The sequence below is a fragment of the Pyxicephalus adspersus genome, chromosome Z, assembly GCF_032062135.1.
Source record: "Pyxicephalus adspersus chromosome Z, UCB_Pads_2.0, whole genome shotgun sequence".
NCBI classification, from domain to species: Eukaryota; Metazoa; Chordata; class Amphibia; order Anura; family Pyxicephalidae; genus Pyxicephalus; species Pyxicephalus adspersus.
In genome coordinates, this window is record NC_092871.1 from 21,853,595 (window position 1) to 21,877,142 (window position 23,548).

The 23,548-nt window shown below is 40.6% G+C and overlaps 1 protein-coding gene across 2 annotated transcripts in view; it reads left to right on the forward strand.

Moving 5' to 3' along the window:
• LOC140344579 (uncharacterized) overlaps positions 1 to 23,548 on the forward strand; it is a 63,102-nt gene that overhangs the window by 34,083 nt on the left and 5,471 nt on the right. For both annotated transcript variants that reach the window (XM_072431829.1, XM_072431830.1), the window contains one exon: positions 22,233 to 22,332. In XM_072431829.1, the coding sequence (XP_072287930.1) occupies positions 22,233 to 22,332 (100 nt within the window). The remainder of the gene's footprint in view (positions 1 to 22,232; positions 22,333 to 23,548) is intronic.

Here is a 23,548-nt window from a genome sequence, read left to right on the forward strand (position 1 = left end):
ATTGGTTAGAGTGGGGGGTCGTCTTATACGCCCAGTCGCCTTATACACCGGAAAATACGGTAAATACCCGATTGTGGATTTTTCATAGTGGCGATTTAAAGCTTTAGAGATTTTTGTATAAAAACACTGACTGAAGGGGTGTTCTGTGAAAGCTGCCAGGTAAAAAATTAGGCATTAGGCACCAACATAGCTCAGTGAGTTGTGTAATGGTCCCTTTCAAATGTAAAAAGTTTTGCTTTCTACATAGTTTCCAGATGACTGGGAAAGTTTTGCATTTACCAGCAAACCCCAAATTTGCATCATCTCTAGTTGTCAAGTTACCTTTGTCACTTTCTCCTGCTTCCTGCCAACTTGTTCTGTGTTCTTTATGGCTCCGGAGTTTTCTTTTTTCTTGTCATTTGGTTACTGTGTGTGTTTTCAAGCAGCTTTTGTTTGCCAGCATTTTGAATATGCTTTTTTTAGATAGTGTTGAGTGGGTTATTTCCCAAAAGTGGAGGGAGTGCCTCTGTGCAATGTCTTACTATTAATTGTACACCCTAGAAAAGCAGCCAAGGCCCAGAAAGCTGATTCTACAATGATCTCATGGCTCCAAACCTATTTTAGGAATTGCTATATTGGGTTTTTTTGTATGAAAACTGGAAGAATAATTATTGTCTTGTTGCTGGTAGAAACCAGTCAGAGTTTGGGCGAAGTATAGAAACTCCTCCAAATTTATTAAGAGTTCACTGTACCAACTAATGTGTGCTGACTTCTAAAACGTCTTCCCCAGGTGCCCATGCTCAACCCAGAGCTGGGTGGGAACAAATTGTAGGGCGGGGGAAGCCCCTAAAATGTTACCAAACCCATCAGTAACCACCCAAAAATAGCTACGTGGTTAATGAAAAGTGCCGGGCTAAAATGGGCTGGGGAGAACACTGGGGTGGTATGTTCACTACTCTACAATGTTTTCTTTTTTTTTAAGGAAATTGTAATTTTTATTGATTTTTTTTAAACAAAAGACACAGAGAAAACGAACAATAAATATAAACATAGAGAGGCAAACTGCATAATATGAAAAAGGAAAAAAAACAAGAAGTTTAACACAAGTCATAAATAGGAACACATTTATTATTTACATATGTTACTTTGGGTAGAAAATAATCAATGTCTTCTTCTCATACATCCTACTTTAGGATATTTCACATTGTAAGCACTGATGTAAAAAGTCTTCATTCTTTGTGAGTTATTCAGTGCTATATATGACTTAAGGAAATAAACCTGATATTCAGTGAATGATGGCTACATAGTCTGTCCCCATTTATACTTTCAGGAACACAGACCTCAACAAAAGTAGGCCGAGGTATTTTTGTTGCCATTTGTCTTTCTGTCAACATAAATGAGGACAGTTGATGCAGTTTTTGTGATCAAAACTTGTGTTCATTGCATGCTAAGATTTAATTGTCATGTGGTGAGTTTGTGGCTACATAGATCTGGAAGGATCAATCCCATTGAGTTTGTTCTGTAGGCTTGTATAAAATCTGTAGACGTAGTGAATTTCCTTAATGTGGGTTCCAGTCCAACCCACATTATTAGCATGTATTCTTCAACAATCACAGGTGATATAAATGTACATTGTGTACACAGATATTGCCATATACAAGTAGCAGTGTCATTATCACTGTGCACCGTACTTGTGAGCTCACCAAATCTAGTCGGGCAACCTGTCAGGTTCAGTGTCTGATTGATTCACAATTGTTTGGAAGAATCCAAGACAAAAAAGAAGAACAATTCTTCATGGTACTGGTCAGGTGTAATTATTATTTCTAGATGATGTCAGATCTTCTTTGCTCCCTTTTTTCCCCTTTAGCATATATTATTTGACTACAGAGTGTTGTATGTTGTAATTAGCAGCGCCGGTCACGGTGTCCTCTTTATGTAAAACTGGTTGGTCAGTATTATGTGGATTGCTGAGCTGGACATAATAAGCACTCTGCAGTGTCTGCGTCCTGTCATGTGCCGTTTAATCTCTGTGAAGAATGCTGACAAGTCATTGTGTGACTATTGTACACAGTGCCGAGTGTATGCTTTTACTTGTGAATATTTGTTTTGTCTTCTTTAATGTGTACACACAGTATTAAACTAGCCAAATGAGTCTCTTCCTTGGAAAAAAAAAACAAGCAAATATTGATTCAGCTGATGCCATCTACTTATACAGAATGAAATGTTTTGTTTGGGCCATTGTCGCCCTTTTATATGCCTCCCAGATAGCCCTAGAGTAGGCTGCTTATACAAAGCACAAAAACAAGCATGCCTCGCGATCATATGTGTATTGTGATCATGTTTACTTCAGACTGTCAGGATTGTATATCATGCTGCATAATTTCCTGCTCTCAGACAAGTTCAAGTAATCAGACATTGGTACCTTCTGCAACTCGCCAATGAAAGCCGCATACATCGCAATTCCCTTTTCTGTACATGGGGGTTAAGGGGCGGCTTTGCCTCTCTGATACCTTAATGGACAGAGGAAAATATCGCATTTCATGGTTAGTAATCAGTTAATGATCATTGGAGATCCATTTGTAACAATTGCTGTTCTGATCTTGCTTGTGATTACCAGGTTGTTTTTTTATTTATGTTGTTTTTTTTAATGTATAGGTTAAAAATGATGGCCTTTTATGTATTACTTAGGCAACCTGACTACAGCCTCCTCCCAATGAAAAATAGCAACTGGCTAGGTTCTTTTGAAATCAGATGAGCAGGCGTTCTTGGTGGATGTGATAGGACACATGGTCATGAGATAACTTTTAACTTGAATCTGTTACAGAATTTATTGGAACTATTACTGGCAACCTTTTATGAGAGTAATACATGGACTGCCTTTGCTTACTTATTCTTGAGTAAGCTAGTTTACCAGCTGACAGCATAAAAAAGTAGGGATTCTTCTTGTTTACATGCTGATTTCCTGGTTCAGGCCTACTTTACCAAGATCTAGCTAAGAAAATTATACAACTTAACACAGCAATTTCCACATTACCTTGGCAGTGCTGTACCAGTCCACAGACGGAGCACTGTAAAAATTCTATTCCAATATTGAATTACTGTCATTGTTTGAATAGAGCTTAGTGCGCCCAATATTCTCAATCGCCCCTCGTACACAATTTTGGCATGTCAATCTGCTTGCTTCGTCTACTATAGTCACTACATTTTATTAGTTGCAGTGTTCAAACTCAGAATGTCTTTTAAGCTGGGTGGGAAGAAATTGTAGGTGGGTGACAGTCCTGTATTGTGACCCAACTCATCAGTAACCAACCTAAAACAGCCAGGTGGTTACTGAAAAGTGCCGGGTGGTGCACCCGGCTAAAAGGGGCTGGGGAGAACACTGAGTAGTTGGTTATTATTACAGAATAATTTCAGGTGGCATGACAGTCACATATTATCCTATTGACTGCAATCATACCCTTTCCTTAGATAGCCATATAAATGATAGAGTTGATGTAGAGATCTGGGGAAGGTGGACTGGTGATCCAGGGAGTCAAGCGAGGACTCATGGTGAGATCATAATTAGGTGCTATTTAAAGTACAAGGAAATGTTGTATAAAGGAGTGTATAGAGAAGTATTGGGCGGAATAGTGGTTTGTGGTTAGCATTGCTGCCTTGCGGTACTGAGATCATGGATATGATTCCTACTAGGGCAGTAGTTTGTTTTTACTTACTTGGTGGATACACAGAGGATGAGCAATCATAAATCAAGTGAAGGGGAGAGAGCAGCAGCGTGCCGCTGTCATTCTCTCCCCTCTCCATAGACAGAATGGCACTAGATGTACAGCGCTTGTTCATTCATCGTGCAGATGTTTGTCATTGGAAAGAATTGTGGAAAGATCCTTTCTAACAACAATTTTTGGACGTATGTATGTAGCCTAAAATTGGCACTTGGCCAGCTTTTGTTACTTGCAGCAATTCATGGAATGCAGATTAGATCACCTAATGTCCACAGCCTGTCTGCTACTGTGCAGGGGTGCTAAAGTCCGGTAAACCCTAACTAATCGTTAGGAACCCAAAATATAGAGAATATACATCCATACAAATAACCTTGGGGTACTTGGAGGTGGAAGGTATATTGAGCAGTAGGTGTTGTACATGGGCCCTGGGCGTAGTCATAGAGTAACACCGGGAATCGTATGGTGTTAATCTATAGATAGGGATTCTTTGCCTCTCCTCTCTGCACCCGTTCAGTGAACTTGGCCGAAATTCTTTCATTCTATGTCAGAAATTCCTGTCTTGCTGAACAAACAGTAGGGTGTGATCTCTCCACCTTCCAGGGGAGGAACTCCAGCTGGTTCACCAGGTCTAGCATGAGACCTCAATGCTGCTGCATGTTAACTCTTTGCTGGGTTGGTAATATCAGACATATAAAAATTGGCTGAATTGTGCACTTCTCTGATCCTGACTAGCGCCTTGGCATTAATCATGTGGCCTCTTCTGTAAAGGTGAAGCACAGCTTCTGCCTAGCTTGGTGTCTCTGAGCCATCTGCGTCTCTTGCGTTTTGCTCTTCCATTGTTCAAGAACCTTTTGCACACTCTAAAGAGGAACTGGATACAGGTTAAGTGATGGCTTTAGTTTTGATTTGGGTCATTAACTTTCTGTCTTCATCAGGAGATAAAACGAGAGATCTGCTTGCCATGGACAGTCGCCCCTTTCCTGTCTGCATTATTTTGCTCCTGTATTAATAAGCCCGGCCTTGAGAAGTCTCTTTGGCATGTGAACTAGAGTCGCCTGTCTGAGGCCAGATGCAGATGTTAAGCTGTTTTATTACGCTAAGCCTTACACCTATTATCTGTCTCACTGAGAGGATTTAATTTTGCAGCTTCTAGCTAATGGCTCTATGCCTGCCTTTTCCAATCTAGTTTGCTTCCTCTCAAGTCAGTTACCACCGATGCCAATAAACTTTTTGGTTATCTGTAGGGGCGACATTCTTCCTACTTGCCAGCAATATAAGGCATTCTTCCTACAGACCATCAAGCTAAAGTACTGTGGGTATAGTAATCATAGGGTTCCCTGAGGACCTGAAAGTTTTTTCAAGGGTTCCCCCCTGTTAAACACTGCTCTAAAATGAGCCACTGTTGAGCTGTTAATTGGTATCAACTGCCTAAAAAAAAAAAACATTACCTAGAACATCGTCCAGACAACAGACGACGAACAATCGTAATGGAAGTGAAGAGGGAGAGCGCGCAGCAGGGTGCCGCTCCCTCGTTCTCCCCCTCCCCTCTCCATAGAGAAGAAGGGTGATGTATGTACAGCACTCGTTCATGCATCGTGCAGTCCATGAAAGATCCTTTCCAACGATAATTATTGCACGTGTGAACCCAGCTTAAGTGTATAATAAATGCACACAGGCTTCAGTGTGGCCCTTGTGCTATAGTTTGCCATTTATTTAAGGTCTCCAAAATATTACATGTCCTCAAAGTCTTTTTAAAAGCAAATTACAAGAAGGGGGCTATTCAGGCCACTCATCCGCAGCATTCAGGGGTAGCTGATCCATGGTCGCTACCTTTTCCTCATTACCTAGGTTCTGTCAGATGTGAACCTGCACCTACTCAGAACTTTTAAACTCTCCCATTATAGTGAACTTTGCTCCCTTCCTGTAGGGCCATGGGTCAATTACCTGGTAGAGTAGGCCTGCAGGAGGTCAGGGGTTAACCGATCACACAAACACGCCATTTTTCTCCTCTGTCATGGAAAAATTCTCCTGGGGGTTGCAGTTACTGAGCAACTTTAGAACGTCAGCACCAACCCCTCCCCTCGGCCACCGATAGTTGTGTTTTCGGAGAGCATGCTGTAGCTAAGGCCGGTCTGAGAGGTTTAAGAGCGGTATGTCCTGGCTGTCCAGCCTCTACAGACCTACCTGCATGCTTCATTTGTTAGTTACAAAGACAGGTCAGGTCTTGCTGTGTTTTTATATATAGTCTGTGTTTGATTGTACATTTTACCCTGTACAGGTTGGGACAACTCTTAGCTTGGCTTCATTGCTGCTAATGGGCACCCTGGCATCTCAGATGGTGAAACAGAATGAAAAGTGTTGCCGCTTATGTTGGTCAATCAGTCAGGTGTGACCTCTCCTTTCTAAATTGTACTCTGTGACATCTGGGTAGTGGTTGTCTTGATTTCTTATTTTTATTTTCCATGCGCATTGCTTGAGCTTTGCCATTTGTAAGTAAACTTTCCATCCTTCAGCCATATGTTGGGAGGCTGTATCTGATTGTATGGTGAGCATATTTCTTTTTATCCTTTCCTTCATTCTCTCCAATTGTGAAGATATTCGTTCATAACAAAAACATAATTTGGGATTTAAGTACAACAGTTTTAATCTTGTCCTGATTCAATCTTCTGTGGGTGATGACCTCAACTGGAAAATATTAGTGTCAGGGTGTTGGAAATAAGACGATTACCCAGAAACAGATAAATCACATCATAGTGTGAAATTTAAATCTCCTATCTAATTCAGTGTTCACAGACATGAGAATTGTTGGCTGGATAAGATGAAATTGTCATGTTTATGACCACCTTCCAATCCTGCCAGGTGGCTCACTGATCTCTGGGTGCGGTAGATAATTTTGCAGAGCAATGCTTTTCCTCTGACATAAGCTTGCACCAGAGATGTCTGGTTTACCTGCAGGGGATTATTATTATTATTACACAGTATTTATATAGCGCCGACACACACACACAATCACAATCTACCTACCTCTGTCATATGTCTTTAATACAGTTTAAGGTCAATTTTGGGGGGAAGCCAATTAACCTAACTGCATGTTTTTGGAATTTGGGAGGAAACCGGAGTACCTGGAGGAAACGTTCACAAACATAGGGAGAACCTGCAAACTCCATGCAGTTAGAATCCTGGCTGAGATTCGAACCTGACACCTAGTGCAGCAAAGGCCAGGGATAAAAGTAGAAATCTTCAGCCTCCATAGACATCAACATGACTGGTCTGTCAGTCTTTTCTTTGTTGTTTTTGTAGATTTCTGATTTGAGAGCAGACAAATATCCTCCCATTGTCATGTTGTACCTGTACAGCTGGTCATTGATATAAAGATTATTTTACCATTTATCTTTTAGAACGGAGCATAAGTGGGATAAACACTTCACAGGAAACACAAGGCTCACAGAATTTTTGTTTACACCCAACCTACTCCACCTTCCTTCTCGTTACAATAGGAACTGTAGTGGGTCCTTCATGTAGGTCCACCTAATTGGTTAGGATAGGTGGAAGAGGAAAAGAGGCTCAGAGGGCCACCTATGTCTGTGCCAAACCCCTTTCTGTTTCATGAGGGTCCTGATCACAACTACCCACCTGTGTTGTGACTTGCCAAACTTTAGGTATGTAATGAGCTTCTATAACAGATTGTTTTGATGTGCAAAAAAATCGAAATGCAACTAAAAACCTGAAAAATATTAAACAAGAAGATTTGAGTTTTTATGTCAATGCACACGAATTGTGTGGACAGGGGAGAGGCAGACTACAGAGAAGGCAGGGCGAGGAGTTTAGTTTTGGTGCTAATAGAGAAGTTTGTCAGTCTTCTGGTTCTACTTTTACTGTTCAGTCTCATGCTGGGAAGAGGCAAACCTTGTATGTGTTGCTTAACTAAAAAAAATCAAATATCATGTGCTGACAGACAGGACAGGGCTGTATTATGTGGCAGAGCTAAATACATTTCTATATATATATATATATATATATATATTTTATACTTGTACTTTGCTTCGTCTGGATGCGTTTTAATGGAGTTCTTCTTTAACTTGATACTTCTAAATAAGTGTCACCACAAAGAGCTTCAGGTATGCAGTATCTCTAGGCAAATCCTAGCTAGCCAGCCAGTTGTACAAATGAACAGCTTATAATATGTTAAGACATTATTAAGTAGGTGACCGGTATGTTGATAGATTCCCCTTTAGAATGTAATATTGGAATGAAACCAGCAGGAAAATATTTAGCTATACCGCACATCTGAGTAAACTGTGTGGTCATGTTACAACAGCGCTGAGTATTGGATAAATTAATCAGTAGGCCATTGTTTGATGGCAAATAGCATGTTTTCTGTCTGTAATATATCTTAGTCCAAAAATTTAGACTAGAATATGACAGCACTATTAGTAACAATGCATGGTACTGCCTATGGTACTTAGTGCTTTCGTCTGTATGAAGAGAACATGTATGGGTTTAATTGTTGAGGGGTCCCCCATTCAAACATACAAGTGTGAAGACAAATATCTTACCACAGCCATTAGGAAAGAGGTGTAGGTCCCCACCGAGACTTAAGTATTTTGTGTGGATATATATAACCTAGCCTTCAAGGTAAACGGAAGCCAATAGCATGGGGATCACACTGCTGGAAGCTCCAAGATAATGGTTGATTATAGATAGGCTGGGATTTTTCCAGGATTATTGGGTAATGAAATATATTGCTTTTCCTAGGGCAAATCACCTGAACAATGGGAATCACCATGAAATTTACTAAGTAGTGATGCACCATGTTCTGTAAATCTCAGGTTCCATCTGAATAGACGAGCGTGATCTAAGATCTAAACAGTCTGTCTATATAAATGCATGCTAGACCGGCTAAGATATTAATTACATCTCGATTCTGGGACTAATATTATCCTAGAATGTAATATTAATGTCTGTAAATAAGTAGGGTAGTATACGTACTTGGATTTTTTTTTGAGTGGTAGGAGGATTAAAAGGATTAGAATCTCTTTCAGGTCTTAATGCTACCTGAGATTTCCCTTTGCTCCCTTTCCTGGTGACAACCTTTTTATCCGATGAAAAGGGAGAACGGGAATACTTCTATTGTCTTTTTCCTTGCTGTAGCTTTCCTGTCTATACTGCCTGATAAAACATTCCCAGAAAGTGAGGGGAAAATCTCTGTAAAGGGGATTAAAGGTAACCGTAGAATCTGCTGCAGATTCCACTCCTTCCTATTAAAAACTTAAAAAAAGGTGAGCTATAGATATGCTTTAATATTGACATAACTTTTATGTGTGTTGCTTCTTTTTAGTTCTCACCTTTTGGCAGCTGGTGACACCAAGGATATTGGTTTACTGGACTAGGAAGGTAGCTGTGTGTGATAGCATTTGTCTTTCCATGATATTTACTTTGTCTTCTGTTGTAACTATTTTTATATTCTACTAGCTTGTAATTTTTATATAGGGACTACTTTAACAAATCTGTTTTATATTGGTGTGATTCTTTGTTTTAATGTTTTCACCCTCTTGCACTTGTACCTAAATAACACCCATAAACATGGAGCTGTGTTTACATCTCTTCTATATGGGGCTGACGTTAATCACTTTTACGTCACTGTGTTTTTCTAGAAGCACTTGGTCGTCTTGTTCTATACTTGTTCTAACTTGGTGATGAAATGTCCTTTTCACTCATTTTTGGGAGCTCACATATGCTCAGTAGGATATTGCGGTGGGCTCGTTCAAGCATGTTTCTCTATTGTGTACGGTACGGGCTTTCTGCCGCCGTGCTTCAACCACAAGACCCAAGGGAGCTATTGGTGTCGCTGAGGATGTCACAGTGTCTCGTAGATACATAAATGTTATGTATTGAAGGGGACGATCTACAAACACTTATGCTATGCCAGGGTCACAATTTGAGATATTGGAGATCGGCATGGTTGCTTTATGATCAACTTTAAAGATAGAAACACTTCTGTGAGCATCTTACAAACCTCTAACCACAACCTGGCCACAGTGGAAAGAATCAGTCAGAGCACATCTGTAATAATGTAATGGGAGGAGACCAAATTTAACCCGTGCCTGCAGTCATTGTTTATTGTATCTTCTGTGTGGTGTAAAGTGTTTGTTCTTCTTTTTTTCTGTTTTTTTTTTTTTTTTTTTTTTTTTTTTTTTTTTTTTTTTTTTTTTATTTCCGGATGTAACATGAAATATTCTGCAGATTGGAACTTGTAATTAACCACCAGCCTTCCCTGTCAGCTATACCTGTTTTGGATTATGTAGAACATTGTTCCCTGTGCATCTATTGTGTCTCCTGCCCTCCTCCATTTATGCATCAATTTTACACCCCTATTTGGTGCATGTCCCTTCTTATCTACATACCCTGTAAATATTGGATTTGTATCCGAACAATCATTGAAACCTAGCCCTCAGATTTCTCTATTACTTCTATCAGTCTGCAAACACGGCCGTCTGTTTGTCAACATTTGCCAAACGATGCAAGCAGGTAGATAAGTCCTGACATTATACCATGTAGTATGGATCAGCGCCTTCAGGTAAGAACATGTTCCATTCATTTCCCCTGCCTCACCCAGTAACTGATCTGCATTGAGTGCCAGTGCCTGCATGTACCCGGGCATAGCAGATTGGAGCCCTGTGTTTTTTCACATGAACTATTGCAGCATTTTCAATGTAGTTGTGCAATGGTCTGTGTGCATATGATGAAGATGATCTAAAAAAAAAACAAATCATCAAAAGCCTTGATGAAGCAGCCACAAGCCAGCACCACACATGGCAATCTGCAAAATTAGAATGACATTCTGTCCCCAAGGCTTTGTCATGTTGGGTTAAGTTAGGTCTGGACAACTCCTGGGACCTGGGTTGCCTTTATGTGGGCCCCTGGTGTGTACAGCTTTAGCAAACAATTCAGCTTTCAGCAAATTATTGAGAAGTCTTTCAATTAACCTTCAGGTTCTGTTTGGAGATGTCCGACTCATGTTAATGGAAGTACTGATTGACTGATTGTCCCTTTTAAACAAAGTGCAAGCAAGCTTTCAACAAGTGTTAAGTAGTGACAACCAGCGCTTCCATTAGCAGCTGTATTTCACATACCCAAACTGGAACTAAACAGGTGCTTTTAAAAGCGGTCTGTAACCCTGCAAATGCTTGGTAAAAGCTTATTGTACTTCTTTTCTATAAATTGAAAGCCAAGTGTATAAGACCTTAATAATATGATTGGTACTTAACCACATCCAAACACTAACGGATTGGTCAAATCTGAACATTGCTGCATTCTAGATAGATTAGTTCTACAAAGACCTAAAATGATTCTGACATCAAAAAGTGAATTTTTACTGTTGTATAAGAAACATCTAGAACAGCTCTCAAATTAAGAAGAAAAGCTCTGCTTCTACCAAGAAGGCTGCCACCACGCGGAGGCAGAATGCAGAAAAAGTAATAGGAAAAATATCCCTAGCCAGGAGTCCACAGGAAATATAGTAACTAGCCTATTGCCTTTTAATTAATATTAATATTATTATTACACAGTATTTATATAGCGCCGACATATTAAGCAGCACTGGACTAAGTCCATAGTCATGTCACTATCTGTTCCTCAAAGGAGCTCCCAATCTAATGTCCCTACCATAGTCATATGTCATTACCACAGTCTAAGGTCAATTTTGGGGGAAGCCAATTAACCTAACTGTATGTTTTTGGAGTGTGGAAGGAAACCCACGCAGACACAGGGAGAACCTGCAAACTCCCTGCAGATAGTGTCTTGGCCGAGATTCAAACCTGGGACCTAGCACTCCCACGTCCAGAACACTAATCTCTCCGCCACCGTGCTGCCCATTCCATGCCACTGTGCTTGCCTTCTGATTTGTGGACACGGCTCCAATGATTTAACTGTTTCTTAACATGATCAATAGGTGTCCTTGGTATCTTTTTTTTAAACGGCAATATGGAATAGGAGACTGGTGAACATTGGGTAGAATGTTCATTAACAGAACATTGGGTAGGCAGTCAGGCACTTATACATTTGCTACTGAAAACAATCACAAAAGTAAATTTCCAGTGACTGTCATCTGATGTCTGTACATGGTGGTGATGATAACATATTTGTGGCATTGTGTCATGTGGTGTTATCCTTATGCCAATCACCAGGATTCTTGGTCCTGTTTTTTTCCATACATTATTACACAATATAAAGTCTGAATCATGGTATTTCCACTGGTTAGATGAATGAACATAACGGGTTCTTGTGTAAGGCCAGTATGTGAATTGGATATTACAGAACCCCAGTATATAGAATAAAAGGTGTTCTATACACTGTGATACAAGACAATGGACTCTCCCCCTCTGGCCTGCACAATGCACTCTTTATGTGAGGAATAGCCTGAAAGCCTGAGACTGAGAGGCTGTTTGTTTAGGCGTCATGTTCAGCATCAATTAAACCCATTAACCAACAGCTATAAATAGTTTTCTGGAAGTTCAGACCTGCTGGTTAATGAGTCAGCCTGTGTGAGATCCTAAATCAGTGTGGCATTGGATAATTGATGAAATTAAAGTTGATCGGGGCTTTTGAGGTGGATGTATATTTATACGAGCCAGGGCAAAGTATCGCTAATGGATTTATGTTTAGATTCTCAGTATATAATTATGTTTGGAATCTTTGTGTTCCCTTTTTTTTTTCTTTCTAAATGTAAAGTTTTTCTGTGACTTGTCTGTTTGTACAATATGTTCTGTGCAGGAGTTTACCATCTAATGTCCCTAATATAGGTCATACAGTTGTGCAGTTATAGTGAACATCCCCCAGCTTGGTGGCATATACTCACCTTTGCTCCGCTGCTACTCTGTGTTTCTCTTTGCTTGGGAGGACCAAGTTATTTCAGGTATTGATGAGAATATGATTTTCTTCTTTCTCCCACAATTCTATAGTGCAGTGGTCCCCAAGCTTTTGGAGCTTGCGGACCACTAAATCTACAGAATCTGGACTGCGCATGCGCGGGGAACCGTGTGTCACTCAGAGGGGAAGAAACTTCCGCCCCAGAGTGACGTCATGAATCTGCCCACAGGCTCAGACCTGCAATGAGAGTGAGAGAGTGGGCGCCCACAACCCTGAGTCTGCGATGCATGCAAGAGTCATGGTCGGCTGCTCTGGCCAGTGCACCCCCCCAAGCAAGTTCCTTCTGACCCCACTGGCGGGTGCATCAGCCAGAGCCACAGACCACCGCTGGTCTCCATGCTCTCGTGGCCCAGCTGTCAGACTAGTGGGCCGCGGACTGGGGGGGGTGGGGAACCCCTGCCTTAGTGGGCCTGATTTATAAAACTCTCCAAGACTGGTGAAGGTAGACTTTCCTGGGTGACCCCCCTATCTGCCTGATCGGTCGGGGTATCTGTCAAAAAAAGCTGAGCTTTGGTTGCCAGGATACCCATCAATCCTGAACTCCTGTCCTGCGTGTGCTAGGAATGAATTAACTCCTGCAGGCCTTCAATGGAGTTGACATCATGGCCTGGCCAATCAAGATGGCCAAAGATCATCTCCAGGAGGAGATTGAGGAAGAAGATGGAAGCTCCCTGCGATGGAACGGGGACAGATGAGTACCGTGGGTTTAGTTCTTCTTTAATAAGTCAGCTCGGTGTCTAATTTATTGCAGAGAGAGTTGGAGCTTACGCAAAGCTTTTCCTGTGGTTCTATGTAGGGCCAGCATAAACTACATAGGACATAGTGTTATAGAGATATTTTTTAGTTTAGAGGGTGGCTGGTCCTGGGCTGACACCTGTCCATTGATTTTGTTTTTAATCTAGCAAAGGCACTGTGTTGTCAGCCCAGGAAATTTAGGTGTAAGGTGTATTTTTTTTGCACTGGGGAAATATCCATGTATTTCAGGGATGTACTGTGTTTTTTTTTTTTTGCCTTGGCATGCACTTTATATGTTTTCAATAGAAAGAAAACTTGCACGCCTTCCAAAAAAATTGTTGTAAAAGTAAAGAGCTACAACAAGCTTGTGATATTGTGGAACTGACATTTCCATGTGTTCCCTTGGAAAATGCACAACAATTTTCCTTTAATTCTGGCATGCATTATGTTGTCTGTACCTTGAATTTAATGGAACTGTGTAGAAAATAACTATTCCTAAATTCTCCTTGTACTTGGCATAAACTCACTGGAATTAGAAGAAGACACGTTGTGTCTTCTCTTTTTTTCTGTGGATCTTTGGGCATTCATTTAAAAAAAAATTCTTCAAAGAACTCAACTGTGTAGAGTTATTTTAGGCTTCTCTGGGTGGTTCTGTGGGAGCTTGGTGGCCCTGAAGGAAGCTGGCAATAGATGAAGCAAAGGAGACAGGTCTTTTGTATTCCTCCTGGGCCCGTTACATGGAACGCAGTGGCCTTGGTGATAAATAGTCACCTTTGACTGGATGTCTCTTCCCAGGGAGCTGCTCCTCTTTACACGAATAGCTGGGTAAACACTTCCCCTTGAAGAGCAAACACCAAGCACCGTACCGACCTGCCTATTTCTGTCGCTTTGTTTACTTGTGGATTTTTTAAAGTTATACTTTTGTGTATTTTTCCTTTCCAACAATGGTCACGCTTCAATAAATATGTGACAACTGTGTGTTGACCCGAGCAGGACAAAGAGACGACGTTTGGATAGTTTTCAAGTGACTGAGTCACAGATGGGTGTTTGATGCAGGGTCAGGTTCTAGTCAGAATGGATTTGTTTCTGATGTGTTTTTTTTTTTATTAAGTTGGATTAAAATAGATTGGTTCATTCTAGGTAAATTGAGAACATCTTCAACATATTCACGCACTTGGCAGGATATTTTATTAGTGTTGAAGTACAGAAAGTAAAATCTTTGCCCAGGTATACTAAACTCCCAATGTAGGTCTCTAGGTTGTCCCAGCCCGTAAACCCTAAGGGTGTAATCCATGTGTTCTTCATGTGACAAATGTTACTAAAATGCATTACAACCATCCAAAAACTTAAAATATATTTGTGCTGAAGTTTGCAGCCATTTCATCCTTTTATTAAAACCACCATCAGACTAGGGGGATGGTCATGGATGGGCGCCAGCAAATGATAAGCCAATTTTTTACTTGTATCACTGGGGAGTTGTGATCTACAGCCAACTTTCTCTGCATGGCTGGTGGTACAGCATTTCTCATTCCCAACAAAAGAAAACAATCATTTAGTCACACAAATTATCTGCATGTGACAAGTATTACTGTGACTCTAAAAATACTAGAATTAGTCGCAGCCCACAGTAGAACTAAACCCGTGATACCCGTCTCTGTTCCCTTTCAGTGATCTGTCATCTTTCTTCTAGTCCTGTAGATGATCTTTGGCCGCCTTAAGTGGCAAGCAAGTGGCAAGTTCATTGATTCCCGGCAGGCGCAGAAGAATCTGGTATTGCCAATAATGACATGTCTCATTTGAAGAGTAACTTTAGTTCGGCTTTTTTGATGATTGCTTTCAGCACATTACCTCTGCCTGGTCACCTGTATATTTCCCTTTTATTTTTTTGCTGTGATGACAAGGTACCTGAGATTTAGACCAGGAACACTTAGGACCTGTTGACCAGACACCAAAAAAGAAAAAAAAATACCTTGAGTGTCCACAACACATTACCAATAAATACCCCGCGTTAGCTCCCTAAAACAACCTGGAAAATTGTGTAATTTCTACGCATATTGAGAACTAGAATGCTTTGGTGATTAGTTTTTTTTTCTTCTGTTGGTTATGCTGAATCGAGACTTCTTGCAAAATTGTCAGGAATTCTGGGTCATTCCTTCTTCCTGGATGTTTATCTTTTGTGGGTTCCACAATAAAATGTGCTTCTATTTAAGTCATCTCTGTTTACGGGAAAAGACAGTAGAAACCAGAAATGCGGGGAATCCAGTCATCTCCACACATTTACTAGTGTTTGGGGCGGTGGATTTTCCAAGCCACAAATATATAAATAGGGGCTGACAGCTGGGCGCAGTTACGTGTTTTAGCTTGCGGGAAACTAGTCTCACCTGACTAGGCTGAATAGAATTTCTTGTTTTTGAAGCTGCTCTTCTCAGGTTTCCACATACCTGTAGCATAATGTCAGAACACCTTCATGTCACACCAGGCTTCTTGTGTCATGGGTGAGAGAGTCAGCAGGGAGAAAGATCTTCACTTATCGCAGTGCGTTGCACCACTGCTTCAACATTGGCTCCAAAATTTTGGATTTGGCCTCAAGAATTTGATAAACTTGCCTCGACTACTTAAGGTAAGAATCTTGGTTTTCATGTATGGAAAAGTTGTGCTGAACAGAATGATGTTGGGACCAATTTTTATGAGACGGTTGGTGTGCAAATGAATCATCCGACTATTGCTCAGATGTGTCAAAAATCATTTTGTTGAACATGTGCAATGTTGTGGAATTTTCTGTGTTGTTTGTGTGACCGGTCTTTGCAGGGCCTTTGCACCAGAAATGGTATTTCAGTTATCAGTGATGCCAGGAGGTTTTCCAATTGCTTGTTATATATATGCTGGGTTCTAAAAGGCAAGCTCTGGCTATTAGACTCCAAAACAGCCTTTTTAACGTGGAAGGGAACTCTCGAAATAACTTTCAGGTCTTCAGGGAACCTCTGAAATAATTACTATATTCACAGCTCACAGTATATTTGCATGATGGTCAGTGGGATGAATGTCACCCTAACAGCCAAAAAATATTACTGGTGTCATTTATTCTGACCTGGGATGCACAAACTGCTCATTGCTCAATGAACCCCTAGCAACCTCTGGAACAACCCTAGTAGTCCATGGAAACCTGGTTGAGAAACACTGATCTAGACTTTTGTAGAAAAATACTAAATTGGAAATAATACCAAAGCGTGACTGGGTCAACCCCTTATTGCTACAGGGGCTGGAGCTAAAGTTTTGGTCTCCTTTCCTAAATGCTGTATAAAGCCAGAGAGCTTTCTTTGTTTACACCAAAACATTGGTGTACTTTCCTTCTATTGCACACCCAACAAATTGGTTTCTGCTAAGGGTAAGCATTGGATTCTGAGTGACACTTCTGCCCAGTGAACAGTCATTTGAATAATTGCTCAAGCATGCAGCTTAATGTCTTTGGTGGAGAAGAGCAACCAGAGAATCCATGTGCCAACCTGAGAAGAAAATGGTAATGATGAACCAAGAAAATAACTTTTGGTTTCAGAGTGCTGTACCCGGAGGTTTCTGTCTTTTGCTACCAACAAGCAAGACAAAATGTGTTAACACTCATGTCATGTCTACAAACACCTTTATATTGGCAGTAGACATTTAAAACATTTGAGTTGGAATACTCATGTAGAGGTGGTCATTAAACCTATTCTTCCTATTCTGGCCTTGCTTGCTCCCGTTGCCAGATGCTGAATGTTTAGATGTGTAAGGTTTAGCCATGTCCATACTGAACCAAACTTTATTTTACAAGTGGCTGCCTGCCGGAGTATGTTTGGGTTGCCTTGTAGACGACGTTGGCAGTGGCAAGATCTGCGTGTCCAAAAACTGATCACCTGGCAGCGTGGCTGAATTTTCCTACTTCGTTTTATTCCTTTTGTGTGCACTGTGGAATCAATGTTCCTACTCCTTGGCAGAACACGACCAGCCCTGAGCTTAGGAACGGCTATTCCTCGCCCCACACATAGTCCAATTGTTGTAAGCAGTGCTTGAACTGTTCCATTGTTTACAGCTTAGGAAAGATTTGTACCGAATGGCTGCATGTGTTATTCCACCATCTCTTCTTGGCCTGGATGTGTTTGTATCACAGATGGACCATCAATTTACATTTTAAAAAGCTCTGTCTGCTGTGTTTATCTGGATGCTGTGCTACAGCAGCTGCATATTATACAGAATGCTGATGTTCGTGTAAACACTGCTGTTGAAAAAGCACTTCTTCCATGACAAATTTACCCAGCTTGACAGGAAAAATACAATCATGGAAACCCAAAGCATTTAGTAAGCATCAAGTCCTCAGGTTGCTGGATTTTGTGCACCGGATAAACTAAGGAAGTTGGAAATGAACTTGGCAAAAATCCCTGGACATCTGCAGGCAGGGGACTTATATGCAAAGGTGAATAATTCACAATGTACCAATGTTCTTATGTACAGCATTATCACATAGGGTATTGGTTGTATATATAAGTAATAATGATGCCACCCCTAGACCCCTATTTCCAGGTTATGCCACAGACATGGACAATGCTTGCAGTAAATGGTCTGTGTGGTTTTAATTTCTAGCAGTGAAGTTCTATTATTTGCTTGTTACATCTGTTCAGTCAACCCCCCATCAGAGACACAGATGATAATAAAAAAAAGTTCCCAATGTTATTCAAAATTAAGAACAAAATGCTAATATATAAACATGACAATTCTAGAAAACCATAGCCATACTCACAGCTTATATCTGTGCATTCAAAGCTGCACTTATAAACATTGCTGCAAGTCACAAGCGCGCATGAGTCACATGATCTGTGTGCAAGAAAAGGAACTATAGATATCTGACCGTGACGATCCTCCTGTAGGGACCAAGAACTGAAAACGGTTTGGCTTTAAGTAAGGAAGAAATAAAGGTAAATGTTACAGCTGAAGACTGAGAACTGTCTAGTGAGGTTGTAATGTTAGGTGCATGTGAATACTTTTCGCCTGAATGCCTCCTACCATGGCATCGATAGATGGAGATCTGCCCCTTGCTCTCAAGCAGTCCGGCAGTGGAGTTAGGACTTTGCCCTTCCTGGGCTCGGTGTAAAACTTGGAAAATCATGTGTTCAGTACAGAGCTTTCCACCGTGATATCGTCTAAGGCTGGTGAGCTGTGGTCCTGTGATTCCCTACCAGGCTCAGAGCTCATGTGGGGGGGACACTGATGGATGTGTCCAGCGATGAGGTAATGGTTCTTTTGTGCACTACAGTTTAGATTTTTTTTTTCTATTATGATAGAAGGTGTTACATTTCCTGGACAGGTAGAATTGATGTGCCAAAATGGACTGGGAAGATGGAAGAGTGGGGGGGATACTAGATTGTCTGTCTTTATAGACTGCTGGAGATCCTGTTTTGTGTGGACATTTCTTATGAGCATTTTCCACGTTTGCTGCAGCAGACAACCTGTGATACGAAAATGTCTTTTAATGTTGGGGCTGGGGCAAATAACTTGGTGGAAAACATCACAGCAATATATTTAGACCTCTAAGATACAGTATGGGAGACGGAGGGGTAAAAAGTTCTTTATAAAGACAGTAAGAGGAAACTTTTATAAACCGGGTTCAGTTCTGCTGGGTTTTGATCCGTGAAAGGCTTGGCAGCTGGGCTTGCCAAGCATATAAAATGTAAAGTCCCAGGTCTCATGACCCCCCACATATAGGTTTCATTTTTATTTCCTTTTTAAAATGTTTCTTTAGGTTTTGGATAAAGTGTCCAAACCTATGCCTAGATCTTTCTGCTGTCTGTGTCCCTACTGATGCAATTCAACCTCTCTATTTGTCATGAATATGATTGGCAATGGCAAGAAAAATGATGGCAAATTCCCCAAAATTTTAGGTTGTCACTAACAAAAAATAGAGTTTTCATTGCACGATAAAGACAACTGTCTGAGATGGGATTTCCTCTCACATCCTTGTGTCTCTGGGACAGGAAGATAAATAAATTCAGTCGGACACTGACAAAGTCTGACATGAGTTTGAATTGTTTTCCATTATATCAAAACTTAAAATAAACTTCAAGGTGGCAAGCTGAGCATTTTTGTGTAGTACCCCAAATTCCCTGAATGACACAAGTTCATGATGATCCATTCAGTGCCTTAGAGTTGTAAAAGTCCCAGTTTTATTTTGCAATTTTTTTGTCACCTGTTGTATTAGTGCCATGCTGTCAGTCCTGTGACACCTGACTGACCAGTCTTCCTTTGATGTGTAAGTATAGAGAACAAAAAATGTTTTGTTAGAACCTAGAGAATGTTAATGACCCGTTGCCTGTCTATAGTCTTTTCTCTCACCTCCTTCTGTCTCTGCACAGCCACCCTCATTGTCTCATTATACAGAAACCTTTAGGAAAGATAATAAATGGCAGAACATATGTGACGGATGTGAAAAGTGTTCATTTTGAACGTGGGCACCTATTAGAATAACAGGTTGGAGGGTTTTTATCTTTTTGGGCTTAATGTGTGAAGCACCTGTTCCCCAGCATGTAATGACTTGGTATTTCCCCCCCAGAAACGGATATGTGCTGATTAATAGGTGGTAGGAGTGAGTACCAAAGTTTTAATCTTGGGGACATGGTTGAGGTTGTCTTTATTAATTTCTGAACATGCTTCTAGTATAGGTTCCCTTTTACTACTGACTACCACAGAAGTTGTCTGGGCTAATGTGGATGTCCCAAAGTTGACTGGCCATTAGGACAGAAGTGAAAGAATAAATGTAAGCATCTGGTTAACACAGACAACAGCCTTCTGGGGTATTGACAGGTATTCAGCAATCACCTTAAATATAGATCAGCTGCTCCGTGTATGTCATTCATACAATTAGGTGAATTTGTCCAAGTCCATCTTTGGTTTTTGGAACTACTGCACATCCTTAGCAATTTTGTTGGCCATTTCTGAGTCAGCTCCACTGAATAGCAAACACCAGTTCTTCAAGCCTTAAAGCGTACCTAAACTCAGAGATTTCACTTTACATAAAAGGGTAGACAACACTTTTATGTAAAGTAAAAGTTCTGTTTGTTTTTTAAATGCAACACCCTTTTAAAGAAAAAAGAAAAGGGTGCAGCACTGCGGCCAAACTTTCGATCGCCTAGGTGATCAAAAATAAATGGGAGCGCAAAAATTCCTGGGATACCTACGGGAGGCCCTTGGGTGCTCCTTCTTCGCATGCCTGAGCATCTTGGGCATGTGCAGAAGGAGCCTTTTCCTGAGAAGAGAAAAATTTGCCTGTGCAGTGAGATGGGCAACTTTCTTTTTCCAACCTACGTCACCCGATCTCTCGCCTGGGTCAGGTGACGTAGGAAGAGGAACCCGGAAGAAGCGCTGAAGATGGTGGTGCCCGGCACGCCGGCTTGGAGACCGATGCCGGGGCGACGCGGGACCCGATGGAAGACACCTCCGGACCGATCGACTGCTCAGCGGGATTGAAGGTAAGTGAATTTTGTTTTTTTTTTAAGGCATTTTTGAGTTTAGTTCCTCTTTTACACAGTGCTCAATTGCCATGTCATTTAAGAAAGTAGTTTCTTTTGGACCCTTTTTCCCAACCTTCCTATGAAGATTATTCATCTGTGTGGGCTTTTTTGTAAAGTGAGCCTAGCAGATGTACATTCCTCAAGACATGTTAGAATATTGATGTGTTGCTTTGCTCCAAGCGTCAACAAGCCACAGATGCCTGGCCCAGCTTGTATATACCTCCACCGGGCACTTGAGGACCGGCCAAACACACCATTGTTTGTTCCGATTGGAGCCAGTCCAGAAATGTAATGTAATGTATTTTTAGATATGTAAAATAGAAAGTTTTAGTTAAACATTGCAGGGCCCCAGGTTACAAAATGAATTGGATAACTTCACGGCCACAAAAAGGACGTAGTCTTGTTTATATCCTTTTGGAAAGGGTGGAGGAGGCTTGTTTGGATGTTACAGAAAGCTGCATTCTCACCACAACCTTCAGCTGGTATTATCCTTGTGTTCTGCATTAGGATGGACCTTCATGCTGTACCAAATGCTTGCTGGATGCCCATAGTATTGTTCACCAAACATTACCTTACCTGGGAACATTCACCGAGCATGTAAATTGGATACTACTGCACCTCTTTAATAGAGAATTATAGGTAGTAGATGGTTCCATTTCATAAATGTTTTCACTCCCTCTAAGGGGCTGTAAGCATTTCTTCTGTGTGAAAGTAAAAAATATGTTGCATACCTTTCTCCTTACAGTATATCCTATTATTTGCACAAAGCCCCTCCCAGTACAAGGTTTTTAAATGCTCGTTTCCTTTACTAAGTCACAAAGGGCATTGTTAGTATCTTTCTGGTAAAACATTGAATAATAAATTCCAATGATTGGATACATTTCCTGTACCTGATCTGGCCATTGTCTGTAAGGAACTTTTATTCCTCATTATATATAAAAAAAGTCTTGCTCTCCTTTTGGGGTTCTTTTTTATGTGTCTAGTAGACTCATGAGGCTCCTAATACTTTAAATCTATTTTATTAAAGTTCTCCTAGACTGGAGAAGATAAATTATCACGGGAAACATGTTTTCATAACCTGTAAATATCTGCAAGCAAAAAGAAATCCTTTCAAGGTTTGCTGGATCACCCAGATTCTTCTGTGATAGTTTATCTTCTCCAGTTTTGGGGAACGTTAATAAATCAGACCCTACCCCAAATCTACATTTCTTCTTCTTTCTTTTATTGAACTCCACGTTCCAGCACAATGTATTTGTATTGACTCCTTCACTGTTTTCTATTGACAAGCAAAGCTTTGTGATTGATTTCATGTCTATATAAAATTCTTGTTTTGCAGAACACATCCTGGAGGAAGCTGAAGAACATGGTCCATTGGTCTCCCTTTGTGGTATCCTTCAAGAAGCACTATCCATGGGTTCAGCTGGCTGGACATGCAGGTAACAGGAAGTGCTACGTTATTCCGTCAGATGAAGCTTTCTTAAAAGGTCATGGGGGACAAAATTAACTGTACAAGTGTCACTTCCTGTTATCTATCCATGAGATAAGGTGAACATGAACTCTGTGGGTGATTCATTCCATCACATTCTGGCATTTTTAGCAATTTTAAAAATAGCTGAGGAAGTATTGTACAGAGAATGTTTTCCCTCCTGAAGCAAGCAGGGAGCTTTGGTAGAATCTATCTAGTGCAGCTTCCCATCCATCCATAAGTGCTGCGTTTTTACAAAAGTATTGCTAGGCCTAAACTGTGCGATTCTCTCTTTGTTCTGTAATAAAATACAAACCAAATATTTGCAATGGACTACAAGTATTTTATGTACCATCTGCTTGTTTAATAATTGGTCCAAATTATTTTTAATTGAAATATTGAACGATGGACAGTAATTTGGTCTTGATTTGATTATAATTACCCAGTTAACAAAAAAATAAAAATAAACCTGCCTTGCCTGATCAATTGAAAGTGATTGAAAATGGAAATACTTTGATCAGTGTTTTTGTCAAATTAATTGATGAGCCTTGCATAATGCGGGGGTGTCAAACTCAAATACACAGAGGGCCGAAATTAAAAACATAGACCAAGTCGCGGACCAAACTTGAAAATTACAGTGTAGCATGACTGTGCCCCTTCACTTAGGGGTCTATTTATTAAGCAGTGAATCTGACATTCAAGGAAACATTCCCTGGTGGAGAATCAATTACTGCTGTTGAAGTGCATGAACCTGGGAGATTCTCCACAAGGAGATGATTTAGTGAATGCCATAATTAGCTTTATAAATAGATCCCTAGATTACTGCATGATAGAAAAAAAAAGACCACAATAAGCTATGCAGAAGAGAAGTCTTTTGGATTTTGTTTATCCTTGACTGTGACAAAACTTTCACTTCGGTGTAATCTGCATGGTTGTTCATAGTATAGTAGGGTAAGTAGTCTTGTTTCTTTTTATTGTTTTTTCTAAATGTTTTACTTTGCCAGAGAAAGCAAAGACTACTTACCCTACTATACTATATACAATTCTCTGGCTTACCTGTCAGTATAAACTCCACGGGGTCCATGCATAGGCTGCTGTTCAATTGACACGAGTGATGCCGCTACTACAATTCTGGGCATCATTTGCATCTATAAAATGCTGGGCCACGCATAGGCAAAGAGGCTGTT